The sequence below is a fragment of the Bombyx mori genome, chromosome 23 (assembly GCF_030269925.1).
Source record: "Bombyx mori chromosome 23, ASM3026992v2".
NCBI lineage: Eukaryota > Metazoa > Arthropoda > Insecta > Lepidoptera > Bombycidae > Bombyx > Bombyx mori.
The window spans coordinates 21,375,548-21,391,629 of NC_085129.1; the positions used below are offsets into that span (position 1 = coordinate 21,375,548).

General features: G+C 40.9%; 1 protein-coding gene across 1 annotated transcript; it reads left to right on the plus strand.

Moving 5' to 3' along the window:
* Window positions 1–1,972: 1,972 nt before the first annotated feature.
* LOC101736712 (uncharacterized) lies at window positions 1,973–14,594 on the plus strand. The gene is made up of 4 exons (XM_004925966.5): window positions 1,973–2,742; window positions 4,956–5,085; window positions 5,769–9,575; window positions 10,102–14,594. The coding sequence occupies exons 2-4, from the start codon at window positions 4,972–4,974 to the stop codon at window positions 10,987–10,989; spliced, it is 4,809 nt and encodes a 1,602-aa protein (XP_004926023.1). The 5' UTR covers window positions 1,973–2,742; window positions 4,956–4,971; the 3' UTR covers window positions 10,990–14,594.
* Window positions 14,595–16,082: the final 1,488 nt, after the last annotated feature.

Sequence of the window (16,082 nt, forward strand, 5' to 3'; positions counted from 1 at the left end):
ACTTTGAGCGATGCGACTGAACCGATGTTTGAATCCGACCGGTCGGTGCCAACTGTTCTAATGAAATGCGTAGGTACCTAACAACATCGCACCTTTATAATTGAAGTGGCTTCACTAAAAAGTTTACGAAATTGAGTTACGCATACTCCGCCCGACTTATACAGTTTTTTTATTGCCCTTGTAGGTAGACGAGCATACAGCCCACCTGATGGTGAGTGGTTACCGTCGCCCATGGACCTCTGTAATGCCAGAGGCAGAGCCAAGCCGCTGCCTACAGCTGGAGAATCGAGGCAGCGTTATACTGCCTTTGCGAGTAATTAACCCACAGACTGCACGTGTATCTAAAGATGTACAAGCTGAAGCGCGTTCTTTGTTCTCTTTGTTTTCTTTCCACCTGATGTTAAGTGGTTACTGGAGCCCATAGACATCTACAACGTAAATGCGCCACCCATCTTAGATATAACTTCTAAGGTCTCAAGTATAGTTACAACGGCTGTCCCACCCTTCAAACCGAAACGCATTACAGCTTCACGAATGGCAGGGTGGTGGTACCTACCCGTGCGGACTTACAAGAGGTCCTACCACCAGTAAAAGCTCTTTCTATAGAGCTACGTGCAAACCGGCGGGCAATCATGTCAACGCCCTGCCTGCAGTCGTGCGCTATGTCAGCATCGTTTTAATTTAATTAAGTGACCTCAATTTTATAGGTGCGAAATGTCACGATTGACTTTCACTGTGAAGGAATAACATCGTCTAATAAAAATAAAATCCGCAAAAATTTTAATCTGCTTAATTACTATATAAACTCAAGTTTTAAACTGGGAGTGGCATTTATGTTTATCGGTTCCGGTAACCACTTAACGCTAGATTAGCTGTGAGATCGTTCACCAGTCTGAACAATTAATAAACAGAAACGTGCCCGCCGATTATCCGATGTTATGTGGCTAACTGAGTCCATGGACAACGCTACGCGCAAACAGCGAGGCGCATTGCGACGAGTCTGAATTATCAGTTGTAATCTTTTTGTAAAAAAAAAACAATTGTTATAACTTAAACTGATCTACGACAGAAATAGAATCTTGTGCATGCGGGTTCTGTCTTTTTGTCGTCTTTGTTGGCAGACGAGACGAAATTCATAGACGCGTTGGTAGCATGCGTGAAACTGCCCTAAGGTCTGTCACAAATGTCCAGATTTGCATCGTTTGTGTCTAGCGTATATCTGAGCACTCTCGAGCGGGTAGCGGGCCGATAGCGTCCCGTGGTCCGCCTGACCCACAAGCAATACATATCATGTTATTCAACAGAATACTATGAGACACTGCGATGTACAGTGACGCTCACACGAGCAGCTGGTTCGAGATAGGGCACACGCTATACCTTACATCACGCGTGCGTTACGTGAAGTTCGAGAGAACTCAAACGATAAGGCTGGCGGTCTAGCTATGGTAAGAATTCAACTGCTTGATTGGCTGCCGGAGCGTAGCCTAACGGTAGGAAGCGCGATACACTTGTATCGATAAGTGTGAATGCCCCAACAATTTGTGTATCATTAAGGGATCAACATACATAACTTATTTATCATGCTGCTTATGTTTAGAATTGCGAGAATAACTCATTGAGTGAATATTACTGTAATGACGGACCGCACATAGATGGTGTACTTGCTATTGTATTAAAGCAAGATAATAATATGGCACGACGCTATAATGACATTAAAATCTCTTTCGACGCGAGTTTTCGTATGTAGGTACTAAAATCATTTTAGAATGAGCCAGGCTTTCATTGAGTACTCATTCATTCAGTAGTGTGAAGGTTGGACGTAGGGAAATTCATTCACACATACGAGCCGTGGCTTCAATCTATTTACATTTTAATAATCTACAACTTATTAGATGTAAAAAAAATCGTAAAATATTATTATTTTATTTACTATTTAAGAGGAATACAATAATATATTAAGATAAAATATAATAGTAGTACATAAGTAATAGTTAGGTAAATTACGAGTATATATTTAACGTAAATTTAAGTGACTATATGTGTCACTGATATCAATAGGTATACAAGATAATAAATGGTATAGATTCGCGACCTAAATAGTAAACCGTAAGTATCTTGTGACCTAGGAGGTGGTTCCAGGGCGAGTCGATGGCCCAGTGCCCCAGAAAGAGTATATCGCGCATGTGCATTGGATGCCGTTCATAAAGCACTTTACAACCCTCGGTACTTGATTAACTCAGTTTTACCTAATAATAGGGAGTTTTTGGAAATGCAAACAAGTGAAACAAAATAAAAAAAAAAATCTGAAATTGTTTCTGTTTATGTTACCCACAATGTGTTTGACATTGTTGTTTTTAATTAGTTGTTATAAGTAGTTAGTTTTTCAAAAGTAGCAGTGATTTTTAAATTGAATAATGTAACTATATATAGTGTTTAATTTTAATAAAACAAAATGAAGGAAGAATTGAATAAGTAAGGAATATAAGTTGGTGATGTAGCAACATTTTATCTTTTGTTGTCGCCAGAAAAAAAATGGCCGATTCATCTCTTGTCAAAACTATCTTAGCGAGAAATTATTTCGAAAACGTGTTGAAATTCATGGAAAATCACGTAAAAGTGCTTAATCAGTGCTGGTGACGTGTTCTACATATACTGTTCAAGTGTCTAGTGATTAATTTTAGCGTAAAATATATGATTGTCAAGTCCTCTACGGTCGTTCTTCTACAGCCAAATAAATGCACGGTAAATACTTTTTTAGTCATTAATCAGTAACGAATACGCTGTACACGTACACAACGGTATATAAGAAGCAATACTTCCGATAGTTTGTATGAAATTAATTTCCGCCAAGGGGTACAAGTCACTGAAATTTTTTCTAAAAATTGGTTGTCAAAAACACAAAATTTGTTCTAAATTAATTCGTATCGTTGCACTGTGCCTTGATAGTACTTTTCATTCGAGGTCAGCCTCAATAACAACACGATATTTATTTAAATAGACGAATAAAATCGTATTAAACTGTATTTACTTTATTGGTTTATTTTCTTTACATTATAAATTTTATCAATGTTCCTCTTCATAGTTTTAATATTAGGTAATTGAGTATATATATCGTGTTTGTAAACATGATAACAGTGACTAAATGTTTTTATTATGCACTTTTTGTATATATGTATTTAGTACAGGAAATTTGTTTTGAAATATTAATTACATAAATGGAAAAAATATGTTCTAGTTTGGATTAAAAGTTGCCAGAATGAAAGTTTACACAAATATTTATGAAAAACACTATTTGAAGTGTTAAATATGCTGCAAATAGTATTTTCTAAGGAATTATCTATTACAAAATATCTTATCTTGTATACAATCTACTTGGTGATACATGACACATGCTTGCAGTAAAATATTCCCTGTTCATTAGATGTTAGCAAAGGTGATTTGAATATGATAAAAACCGTCTTATTTGTCAATTGTAATTTGAATGTAGAGCTAACTACATATTATCGAATTTAAATAAATAAAAACCACTATTTTTTCTTGTATGCCTTTGTGTGTGTGTGTGCTTCGAGCTCCAATTGTATGCTGGAAGATATTGTGTGGGTAGGCCACCTTAAGGTGGATCAATATCCTGTTGAAGGTTGCAGATAGTGCAGGACCACACATTGTGGTGATCTTTTGGGGAGGCACATGTCCAGTATTGGATGCAGTCTCTCCAGGACTCAAAGTCTTCATGGCTTAAAGGATAAGGCACCTGGTGCATTCATATCAAGTGATTTAATAGTGTTTGAATCATACAGGCGAGGTACCAATCTTTCTAATGAAATATGTACTTAACAAATGTTCACTATTGACTTCCACGGTGAAGAAATAACACATTGTAATAAAAATCAAACCTGTAAAATTATAATTTGTGTATTTACTGGCGGTAAAACATTTTGTGAGTCTGCACATAAAGGTACCACTACCTTGCCTATTTCTGCTGTGAAACAATAATGTGTTTTTGGTTGAAAGATGAGGCTGCCATTGTACTGTAGAAATTGAGATTTTACACCATGGGTGCTGTAAGCTCATCCACCCATCTAAGCGATAAGAAAAAGTAGCCTGATCTACTAATAATGATAGTTACATGAAGATGTAAGCAGGTGCTACTGATATCTTAAGTTTCTTTCTCGAACGTAGGCATCAAATAAGATGATAATAGTACACAACACAAATATCTTACTCAGTTAGTGATGTTATTATTATTATGGTTTAATATACGAATTTTTATAAGGATGAAAATTCTTCCTAGATAAATAGTAGTAACAATAAATAGCTGAGAATAAAAAATAAAAAAAATAAAATTTTGAAGTTCAATAATTATGATTGAAAAAACTTTAAAACATTATCATATTGATCTGAAACCATTCAGGAACTGTAAGGTCAGGTCAGTTACTGTGTTTTTAACTTGCTTTTGGGGCCGGTTAGCATTTTTGTGAGCATGGGATTGACTTAGCTCAATCTAAAAATTTCCTGAAGATTTCATTGACATTGATCTAGGCTTTTTGGACTCAATGACTCAATGAATTGGAATGACATTGGAATCCAGTATCAATGTCGCTTTCCACTGCATAGAGGACAGGAAAGAAAGGAGGAACATAGTCCAAACCAAAGTGCTCCGTAAAGGTACACAACACAAGAAAAAGCAGGAGGGGAAATGCACACATTGACTCATATATATGAATATAAATATTACATTATTTTCATCATTCATAGATGCTAATTTTATACATTCGTGTACTTATTATTATTGTGAGACTGCACTAGTGACCACCACTACTTGGATTATTTATTCCACAAAAGAATTAGTCGTTTTGGTTTGAATGGTGGAGTAATACGCTACAATAATATTATTGAGCCTAATGCAAGATCAACATTTGATGGCAGCTGAAAGTTGTTGTTTTTCTGTTGTACAGATGTGAGGGCGGCGCGATGTGGGTGGGCGGGGCCGGCTGGTGCTGCGGCTTGCTGGCCGCCGCCGCCGTCCTGCTGCTCGTGCTGGCGCGCTGCCGGAGACGACACAACAAGCCCACGCAACAGCTCGCGGTAACGCACAGATGACGTACCACTCATATATCACTGGTGGTAGGACCTCTTGTGAGTCCTCACGGAAAGGTACCACCACCCCGCCTATTTCGTAATGCGTTTCGGTTTGAAGGACGGGGCAGCCGTTGTAACTATACTGAGACCTCAGAACTCATATCTCAAGGTGGGTGGCGCATTTACGTTGTAGATGTCTATGAGCTCCAGCAACCACTTAACACCAGGTGGGCTGTGAGCTCGTCCACCCATCTAAGCAATAAAAGAAAACATACTGACTCTCACAAAAGCTTATTAATTTAAACGAAAAAATATATATTTAAATACTGCTGTACCAGCATCCGGGTTCAATGTCTAGCCGTAGTCAATATCTTCATTAAAGATATCCGGTAATTAATTCGGTTTTGAGGTGACACTCGTAATGTTTGATTGCAGCAAGAATATTATATTGTTGGTTGTACAATGCAAAAATGGAGACGTGGAACTAAATTTAACAATGAAAAATATTTTTAAGCTTTCTAATTGCTAGTATGGCAATAAACTATTTTTGTAGTAGAACCTCTGGTTTTGTACTACTAGGTACACCATTCTCTTCAAAACAAAAACGTTATACACAATTTAAAAACGATGTTTCTTAGGTACATTATTGTAAAGTAATCAAAAACTGATAAGGGTATTTATGTTTCCAGGTACACGTAGTCCGCGACTCGCTGCCACCCCGCCCCCCGCAGCCCCCTCGAGTGACACATCCCTCTCTTCCCTATCCAACACCCCCACTCCCTGCGAAACGTACCCTGGCGTCGCTCGCTGGAGCTCCCGCAGACGACCCCTCGCCTCCACAGATTATTATCGTACAGAACTCCACACAAACGACAATAGCTCAATCTAGTCAGAGTCCACAACCTCCAGGCTCCCAAATCCCCGGCACGTCGAACGAACTGAGAGGTATACCGAAGTTGCCTCTGCCCGAACAGTGGATCCACAAACGGCCCGTCGATTACAAGTTTGCAAATTCGATTCCCAGGCAATTTGCTCAGATCGTTAACGCCGATCTAGGGAGTGATTTGTCCCAGGAATCCAGAGCCAAGAAATTCAGTGCAACCCGATCTCCTTCGTTGGAGAAGGACGAGAAGTCTCCGTTCGTAACGAGCGCTAAATCTCAAAAAGTTTTCGGTTTCGATCCTGATACCCTACAAAAGTTAACAGACACAGCCGATATGAGTGATGCAATGTCTCCGAAGGACACCAGTGGCAGCCAGGAAACGTCACCCAACAACTTGAGGAGATTTAAGTCGGTTAGCACCAGATTAAACATGTGTAGCGTTAACGAAGGTCTGGAGAGTCAGCAGGAGAGAGTGGAGCTTCAGAATTCTCCCCGTGTCCTCGAATGTAGTTCGGCGAAAGAGAAATCGTCTGCTCCTAAATTTGATTTCTCTCCGAGGGTTTTCGTGGATGCCATTAGTTCTCCAAGATTCTTTACGCCTCCAGAAACTGTATCTCCTATGTTCTTCGCGGAACCGTCACCGAAATCAGTATATTACGACAGTGTCAGATCACCGAAATTCTTTCCGGAGACTCCTCGTGAACCAGAAGTGCCACAGTCTCCCAGGACGCTCGGAGACCATATTAATAGGAACGGCCTAGCCGACAAGCCTAGTTCACCAAAGATTCTGAGTTCGAGGCCAAGTCCCAAAGTGCTAATGTACAATAAAGAAAACTATTTTACCTTCGATCAGTCGGGTGGGGCAGAAGAAGGATCTAGAATGTCACCCAGACCCAAGAAATATGGAGGAAGAAATTCTATAGAACGCGAAAGATTCACTCCTCCCGCTGACAAGGACGCGAGAAAGTACAGACGGCATAATAGCTGCGATACAAACTACAAAATGATTGAATTGAACGTAAAGGAAGAAAACAATGAGACCAAAGAGAAGGACGTGGTAGATTGCTGCATGAAGCTAGAATCTGTAAAGCTTGATAGTAAAATCGACGAGAAACCGAACGAATTAACGCCCAGCCCTTCGAACTCTGCGCATGCGAGAAGACAGAGGCTAAAGTCTATATCTTTAGACTCTGAAAACGCTAAGATCATAGAACAGAACCTTGGGCTTCCGATAGCGAAACAGATAAAGGATCAAATGAACGAAGCATACAAGAACCATGACATCAGCACTTCCTATGAGAGTATGGAACGCCACCAAAAAACTCCAAGCTCTGAACGTCCCGTCTTTAAGTTTGAAGATGAACAGGAGAAACAGGAACCCAAATCTCCAGTTAAGCAAAAAAAGAGCTTGAGACAGAGTTCTGATACCCAATCTTTTATTGACATGCCGAGGTTCTCGCCCAAGGAGTTCGAGATTACTGTAACCTCCGAGGAAGGAGCGACCACATCAGCTGACACCCAGATGAAACCTAAAAGCAAGAATCTAAGAAATCTAACAATCGATTTGACAAAGCGCGACACAGAACTTGAAAAGGAATTATTAGAATTCGAAAAGTTATACACTAATGCCGAAGAGAAGAAAGTGAAAACGCCCACATTAAAAGTTAAAGCCACTTCTCTGGACTCCTCGGAGACCGTCAATTTGTCTTTACCCCAGAAGAAGTCTTTGGACGTTCCCCAAAATTCGATTTCGGTACCGAATACCCCGAAGAGACAGTTGAAAAGGATACTAGCACAGAAATCGTTAAAACACGATTTTTCTGGTGGAAAATTAGGGTATAGTTCCATTCAGCCAAACGCAGACCAACGGCGTTTGCTTATGAAGGCTCAAGACAGCGGGATTTACTTGAGGGAAAACCACGCTAGTTTAATGTTATACCAGCCGAGCACATCCCGAGCCGGGTCTCGTACCATGGGCTCGTTTGACGAAAACATGTCCGACTTCGCTGAAAATGCACCAGAAATTAACATATGCGGAACCGACAATAGATTCCAACTCGACACCGGACCGAGTTTGGGCTCAAATCTGTTAAATTACAAACAGAATTTAAGCGTTTCGAGCACTAACTTGAAGACTCTTCCCGAAGGAGTTCCGTCCGACGATTTCGAACCTAGCGCGGACGACGAAAAACTTGTAAAGAAATTACACAGAAGGAATTCAAACCAAAGTTTAATGTTAAGCACTCACAGTCTCCAGGGCTCAAACTGCTCTCTCAGCAGCGCGGGCGCGTCTTGTCACAACCTGGCCACAGTGCGGACCAGCGTTTCGAACTTCAGCCTAAATTCGGATAGACAAAAGAAGTTTTCTCTAGAACGACGAGATTCTAACGTTTCTTTAATGAACACGGAACACTTGACGCCCACAACGCGGGTGATATGTTCTTCGAACACCAATTTATCCGGTGAGAGCTCGAAAAATTGTTTGCTCCAGCGCCGCGGCTCCAACAATAGCTTGACTTTAAACATTAATTCGAGTGTGCCGCTAAGTAGGCATTCTAGCAACACGTCTCTAAACAAAGAAGCTAAAGCGGGACAGAAGAAGGGTTTATTAGAGAGACGAAGCTCCAATACGTCCTTGACTTTAAACATTAATAATTCGAACCCTCAGTTGACTGTTGGGAATCGAGGATTGAGCATCTCAAATTACAACCTAAACGGTTCTAGTTGCAATTTGAGTAGGTACAATAGTAACCACAGCATCGATGCCGAACCTAGGAAGGGTATTTTAGAACGACGCAATTCCAACACCTCTCTTACCTTGAACATTCAGCCTCAAGAACCAAGAGATATTGAGATTGACGAAACCCTGCTGGAGCCGAGCCTCAAAGACCTACCGCACAGAGACAAACATCGGAAATCTTTGAGCACTGAGAACTTAATACCAAAGTCTTATAAGAATAGAACACGATTGAGATCGAACGAGAAAGGACTTGGTTTTGGATCTCACGATAATCTCTGGTCCTCTTCGTACGTGGAGTCGTCGGACTATCCTCAGAACTTGACTTACATCTGCGGGGATCAAGATAACGAAATCATATATGCCTTTGGACGTCAAGATGACCAGTTCCAACCTGGCTTTGTGAGGAATATCACAACGAAACCTTTGAGTCCTCAGAGCACTTCAGAAGACTTTAGAATGTACTTAGCGAATATGCAGCATCTTCAAAATGCGTCCAGTGTTTTGACCAGAAAACAGCTGAAAGATTTGAATGAAGTTTTCCAAAATGGCTATTCTAAAGTAAAATGCCACAACAGTTCAGAAGGTCAAAATTGCTGTTCCGGTCGAGTGGAGGAAGTCGGCCTGGAAAACCCACAAACAGTCATACCAGAGTTGGTATCGTCCCAGCCGTGCTCCGAGTATCAAAAGTCACTCCTGAGGAACTTGCACAAGGAATTTTGGGACATGCCGACGAATTTTCAGGAGAAGCCCATAGTTTCCGGGTCTCATACCAAGAACAGATACAAGACGATCCTCCCTAACGAACATTCCCGATTCATCTTGAGGAATGAGAGCGGAACTACTGAGGGTTACATCAATGCCAACTTTATAAAGGTAGGGTTTTGTCTTTGCTCTTATTAAGGGACTGGTAAGCAGCTCCCAGTCCGCCGCGGCATATTATTAGACGGCCAGGGCGCTGCCTTCCACCACGTAATTTGTTCCAGTCTCGAGTGTTACCGTACGGGTTTTACAGGACTAAAGAATCATTGAAGTATGTGGTTGGTAGCTTTTTGTTTGCGGAGATTAGAATTATTAGATCAATTATTCAACTAAATCTTCTTCCAAAACGGTCGAACTATATATTAGGATCAAATTAGAAATGCTAGTTAATAGTTAACCCGTAAAACTTTATATGTTTCAAACATGAGTATCTGTTATTCTCAATCAATTGAGAATGCATTAAGAATCCATTGCATTTTGCTCGATTTTCACGAACGCCTTAGTTGGCGTTTAAATATCTACTTCGAAGTGGAACACATTAATGCTTTGTAGCGTAATTCTATGATGGGCAATACCAATTAGTGCATGACAAATTCAATAATCTAATCAATATAAATATGTAATTACATTTGTCTTTTAGGGGCATGAATACACCAAAAATACATACATAGCAACCCAGGGTCCTCTACAGAACACTATGTACGACTTCTGGTCCATGGTCTACCAGAACACCCTGGACTTCCGCAGCCGTCTCCGAGACCCTGACCCGGAACAAAACGTCCAGAAAGTAGTGATGCTCACGAATTTTATAGAGAACAACCGACAGAAATGTGAAAAATACTTTCCTTTAGAACTTAACGATGAACTTTTAGTGGACAGTGGCGAGGACAACTCTACATTTAGCGTCAAGAACTGTGGAATAGTAAAAAAATCAGGATATACAATTAGGAAATTAAGCGTAAAGTATATTCATAGTGATTGTGATAAAACACTAGACAGTGAAAGTTTAAGTGCCGTTCGCTCAGCGCAGAGCGATGTGATCGTTTACCACTATTGGTTCCACAACTGGGCGGATCATAAATGCCCTAAGGACGTTAACGCCCTGCTGAATTTAAGTCTGGACGTTCTCAAAGAGACCGCGCACAACTTCAGCTGTGAGGCCGACGGCCCTAGTGAACCCTGCAGGCGCGACAGCCCCAAGCAGAGCTCGAAATTCGTTTTTCCTCCAATAGACAACCCAGTACCCTGCGAAATGGTCGTTGATGCCTCTACCCCTTTAGACTTGAAAGGGGAGTGCCTATCGCCTCCCACTATAATACACTGTTCTGCCGGTATTGGCAGAACGGGCTGCTTAATTGCCATCTTGAATGGTATAAAACAGCTGACGACGGAGCAGAAAGTTGACGTTTTGGGCATAGTTTGTAACATGCGGTTGAACAGAGGTGGAATGGTGCAAAATTCTGAACAGTATGAGTTGATTCATAAAGTGCTGTGTCTTTACGAAAAGGCTTGTTTGCCAGATTTATAGGCGGGTTTTTAGTGGGGTAGGCAGAGTCGTTGAAGGAAAGTCACACGGTTGGGTCGCCTGCTTCAGCGCTTAGAGCCAGCGGTAGTTGCGTGTTCAGCACACGAACCGCTACCAGCTGTGGACGCTGTGGCCCGCGCACGGTCTGTTCACACGGGACGATTCTAGTCGATCAATGTTAGCGGTCGGACGACTAGAATCGAATCGTGTGAACGATACACAACTGCCCAAATATTATTTGACTCGATATCAATAATTTGACTCTGCACATATTGTTTGAATAAGTAATATGTCTATTTTTATAGTCGGACCTCCCTTTTGTAGGGAGTGATTTTAATTTTTATTTATTTCTTTAATGGTCGAGCTGATGGACCATCCGGTGTTAAGTGGTTACCAGCGCCCACAGTTATCCCAGCGTGGTGTGGGTAGCCGTTATACTAATGCAATCGCGACTTCGAGTAGTCTCCAGGAGACTAGGCTAATTAACAAATTTAAGAGAAATATTATAAAATATATTATGTGTACTTTGCTACTCTCTGCCTACCCTCGTATCGTTGCGTGCCGTAATGATAGAGTTCTAGCCATTCGTCGCACAAATTTAAAAATAAAGTTATAATGATTGTTGTATCACATGAAATATGCTGTCTTTGTACCCGGGACCGAGGACGAAGATTCGGCATCAGGGGAATTCTCTCTTCCCTTTATTGGATTCTCTTTACAATCATCTTCTTGATTGCACGAGTTTAAAGAATTTGAAAGAAAAAACTCTAATTACAATTGTGTGCTCTTCCACGATACCTAAGTTAGAGCTAAGTAAAGTTGTTGAAAGTCTAGCTGGTGATGACTGGAACCCATTGTAAACTTTCATTCTAGAGTCTTAGGGGTGATTTTTCAATAATATTGCCAATTTAGATCATAGCTAAGATTAGTATTCATTGAGGTACATTTAAAATAAGTGAAGACTTCGTCCTCGCCCAGCGTCCAGATCCCCGACGAGTCCACTCGCATTACGTCTCATCACAAGGACTTCACTACCGACTTCCTGAATCCATCAAGCCCGTTATGTTATAGTTCGCTTCGGTTCTGAGACGAACACGCGAAACTTGGTGATGACCCAATGGTGTATCAAAAACAGCATATTACATCTGATAAAAATGTATGTTTTATTTTATTTTTCAAAAATATAACTATATAGTTTGTAAGTTGTTAATTTATTTATTTCGCGTGTAATTAGTGTTTTCGTTTTGTAAATTTAATCGACGGACGAAGCTCCTGTCGGTTTAAGCGCTATTTTGTTGACTTTACAGCCGAGATGTTTATGTATTATCTTCGTTATCGACTGCGTTCAAATTTACTGAAATTCCTGCACGGGTCCCCGAGAAACCTTCCTGAAATCGAAAAGGGTATAGCGTAATGAATAGCTTCGTAAAAGCGAAGAGCAAAGTTAATAAATGAGTACATACTTTGTGAAGGTAGTTGACAGCCGCCCTGCCCCGCCTCGCCGCGTTGTCTCAGGTCGTTGATCCCTCGAGTGAGCTGATTTTTATTTGTGGTACATTGCGTGCACTGCAAGGGACAATAAGAAATGAATTCGGACGCCAATGTAATTCCTTCCAGGACTGCCTTTGTCGGAAACGTTTCTTTCATCTAGTTTGTTATCACAAAGGACGAGCAAACGTATGCTTTAAAACATAATCACGAAAGTTAGCAAAAAAAGGTTGAAGAAGATTCTGTTTCTGGAAAATAAATAGAAGACGGACCAGTATTGCACATCCGTCATGAGAGTAGACGTTCAGTTCTTGGCGTCACAAGGTCTCTTAGCAAGCAGTTCAGGGTCCGCACGTAGCTAGAGCCATTTCTGTTTTTCTACTTATACTAGTGCGCTCTACCGTGACCTATCTGCGTGTTTAGCCGTGTGCGATTCACCACATGCCGCGTACATTTTACTCACGTGGAACTAGCATCGTGTTCATTGCTAGTTTTTAATAATCACGTAATCTAGATGAGTTGACGCACTGCAGACCCGCTACGCAATGTGTGGCGAAATCACGACGACAAGTTATTAAGTTTTCAGACATCTTGTGTAAAATCATGGACATTGGTAATGAAAGTGGGAAAGCCCTGTTTCGTACTATGAGAGCTCTGGAATACGACAATCATTAAGTAAATAAGGCGGTGTGAATTGACAAGCCATTTATTTTACCTATAGAGAGTTTTATTTTATGTCTTTAATTTACCCGTTTTCAAAATAAAGAATCCAATAACAGTATTTTAATTACAATTTAAAGTCCAAAAAACTTTACTTTAACAAATAAGCCATAATTATAAAAAGAAGTGGCAGAACAAATGTGCCTACCTTTTTTTTCTATATACCTATCGTATATTTCTTAGTCACCTAAGTAAAAAAAAAGCATAAACACAAAAGAGAAGTTATTTTCCGTAACTGTGTTGGAAATAAAATATGTAAGCTCGTAACGCTAATGCCAGATTACATTGTAATTTCACAAACATTCTCTGGCCGAACTGAGAAACATGAGTTGTTTCAACTTCACCGCATCCTACGCGCTCTCTTCGAACTACCCGCTCATTCCCTTTGGAATTGAAATTGCATTTGGCACTGCAAGTAAGGTTTTAGGTACCGTCAATGTAATGATAGTGCTATTATACATTTAACAACTGGACAGTGGGCCAGGTTTCAGTGATTCATAATAATATGATTGTGCTTTATTACTATGATTATAAAGATCTAAACTTTAAATAACTTTGTCATCGTGAAGTCATAATGGAATCTGGCTACACGCTTTTTTTTGTAATTTTTTAATTTTTTTATTGCTTTGATGGGTGGACGAGCTCTCAGCCCACCTGGTGTTAAGTGGTTACGGGAGCCCATAGACATCTACAACGTAAATGCGCCACCCACCTTGAGATATAAGTTCTTAAGTCTCAAATATAGTTACAACGGCTGCCCCACCCTTCAAACCGAAACGCATTACTGCTTTAGGGCAGAAATAGGTAGGGTGGTTGACGCGCGGACTCAAGAGGTCCTACCACCAGTAAACTGCCCGCGACTGATAAGAAATTTCAAGCTTAGTTCATTAAAGTGCCCAGGAAATGTCTTCGTCGACTTTATTCCAGACCTGTGGAATTTAAAGATAAATGTCCATGAATGTCTTTATTCGTAAGGAAGTTATTTTCCGAGAGATAAGGAAAACGAGAAGGTGGGATTTCAAATAATTTGTTAGACTGAAGTTATTGATTTATCTGATTTTGGTTCATTGGTCGTCCGATCCAATGCAAGCACTGGTTTCTTAATCGAAGGAGGACGGCGCCTGCAGTTTCCTAAAATTTTATAGTTATTCAGGTCATTCTCTGAGGTCATTAAACTGTTATTCGTTTGAAAACGTTCTTTGTTTTTGTATTTATTATCGCGAGAGAATGCCATCTATATGTAAAAATATAATAATAATATTTACATTTCTTTATAAATCTATAAGATGTGATTTTGATGGATTTAAAAATTAAAAAGTATGTACAATAATGTGTGTATAATAATAGATACGTGTATGTAATTGTGTAATTTTATTATATTCCTCGACAAATATAAATTATTTCTATTGTTGTTTTATTTTGTAACGACGAATCAGTTCTCCATTGATGTTACGACTTGAAAAAAAAGCGACCGAAGGATGTAGTGAAAAGGGTTTTTAATATTTATGAAACTCCTGAGTTAATGAAGTCGTGATTTTAAAGAGTAGGAGATGTGTCTGATGTGCCCGTATCGACAGTTTGTAAATCGCGGCGGCCGCCGTAGTGTTTTTGAGCGCTATGACATGTTCTTCTTCAAACGAGATTTGCAGAGTCGTAAGCGACATGGCAGTGCTGACATATTATATGAGCCGCGGTAATCACTCATCATCAGGTGGGCCGTGTGCTTCGTCTATCTACAGTGTGTGACGCTTTATTTTAAAACTAAGGGCCGAGTCACACCGGAATGGCAGCGGCCGGCAGCGTCGCGGCGAGCACTTTCAGTGTGAAATAATTTTAAACTTTATCTATATACTTAAAAGATCAGTATCGCTTGAAAAGCTAGAAAAGGTCGCGACACAGCCGCCGCCTGCCCGCGGTGAAGCGGGCTGCCGCGCGCCTCGTGCGTCTTGTCGGTGGTCCTGCCAGCGGCGACAAGAGGCCGCCCGCGGCGCGGCGGCGCCGCGGTCATAATATATATATAATAACCAATTCAATTATGTTCACTCCAAACATACTTTTTTTTTTTATAGCTTAGATGGTTGGACGAGTTCACAGCCCACCTGGTGTTAAGTGGTTACTGGAGCCCATAGACAAAAAAAAAAAAATAGACATGCACAACGTAAATGCTCATCTCAAGGTGGGTGGCCCCACCTTGAGATATAAGTTCTAAGGTCTCAAGTATAGTTACAACGGCTGCCCCACCCTTCAAACCGAAACGCATTACTGCTTCACGGCATAAATAGGCAGGGCGGTGCTACCTACCCGCGTCGACTCACAAGAGGTCCTACCACCAGTAATTACACAAATTATAATTTTGCGGGTTTCATTTTTATTACACGATTATTGCCGAATGACGAAACTAAACTAGTCAAGAGGAGACTAGGCGCGTGCAGTGTGGAGGCCGCGCGAGGCTGCCAGCGGCGACGCCGGGGGCCGCTGGCATCGCCGCCGGCCGCTGCCGGACGCTGCCGGCCACTGCCATTCCGGTGTGACTCGGCCCAGAGCCGTCGTGAAATTGAACTATTAAAGGAGCTTATTCAATGATTACTGGATGGGGCGTTTTTTTTATTGCTTAGATGGTTGGACGAGTTTACGGCCTACCTGTTGTTAAGTGGTTACCGGAGCCCATAGACATCTACAACGTAAATGCCACCACCCACCTTGAGACATGAGTTGTTATGTCTCACATTTAACAGTACAAGGGCTGCCCCGCTCTTCAAACGGAAACGCATTACTGCTTCACGGCAGAAATAGGCAGCGCCGTGGTACCTACCCGCGCGGACTCTCAAGACGTCCTACCACCAGTAATATAATGTTATGTTATAATGTAATTTTACATTTATATGGCT

Coding starts and splice junctions, on each gene's coding strand:
- LOC101736712 (XM_004925966.5), top strand. CDS start 4,972: ATGTGGGTGGGCGGGGCCGGCTGGTGCTGCGGCTTGCTGGCCGCCGCC. Junction 5,086..5,768: donor AGCCCACGCAACAGCTCGCG/GTAACGCACAGA, acceptor TTATGTTTCCAG/GTACACGTAGTCCGCGACTC. Junction 9,576..10,101: donor TCAATGCCAACTTTATAAAG/GTAGGGTTTTGT, acceptor TTTGTCTTTTAG/GGGCATGAATACACCAAAAA.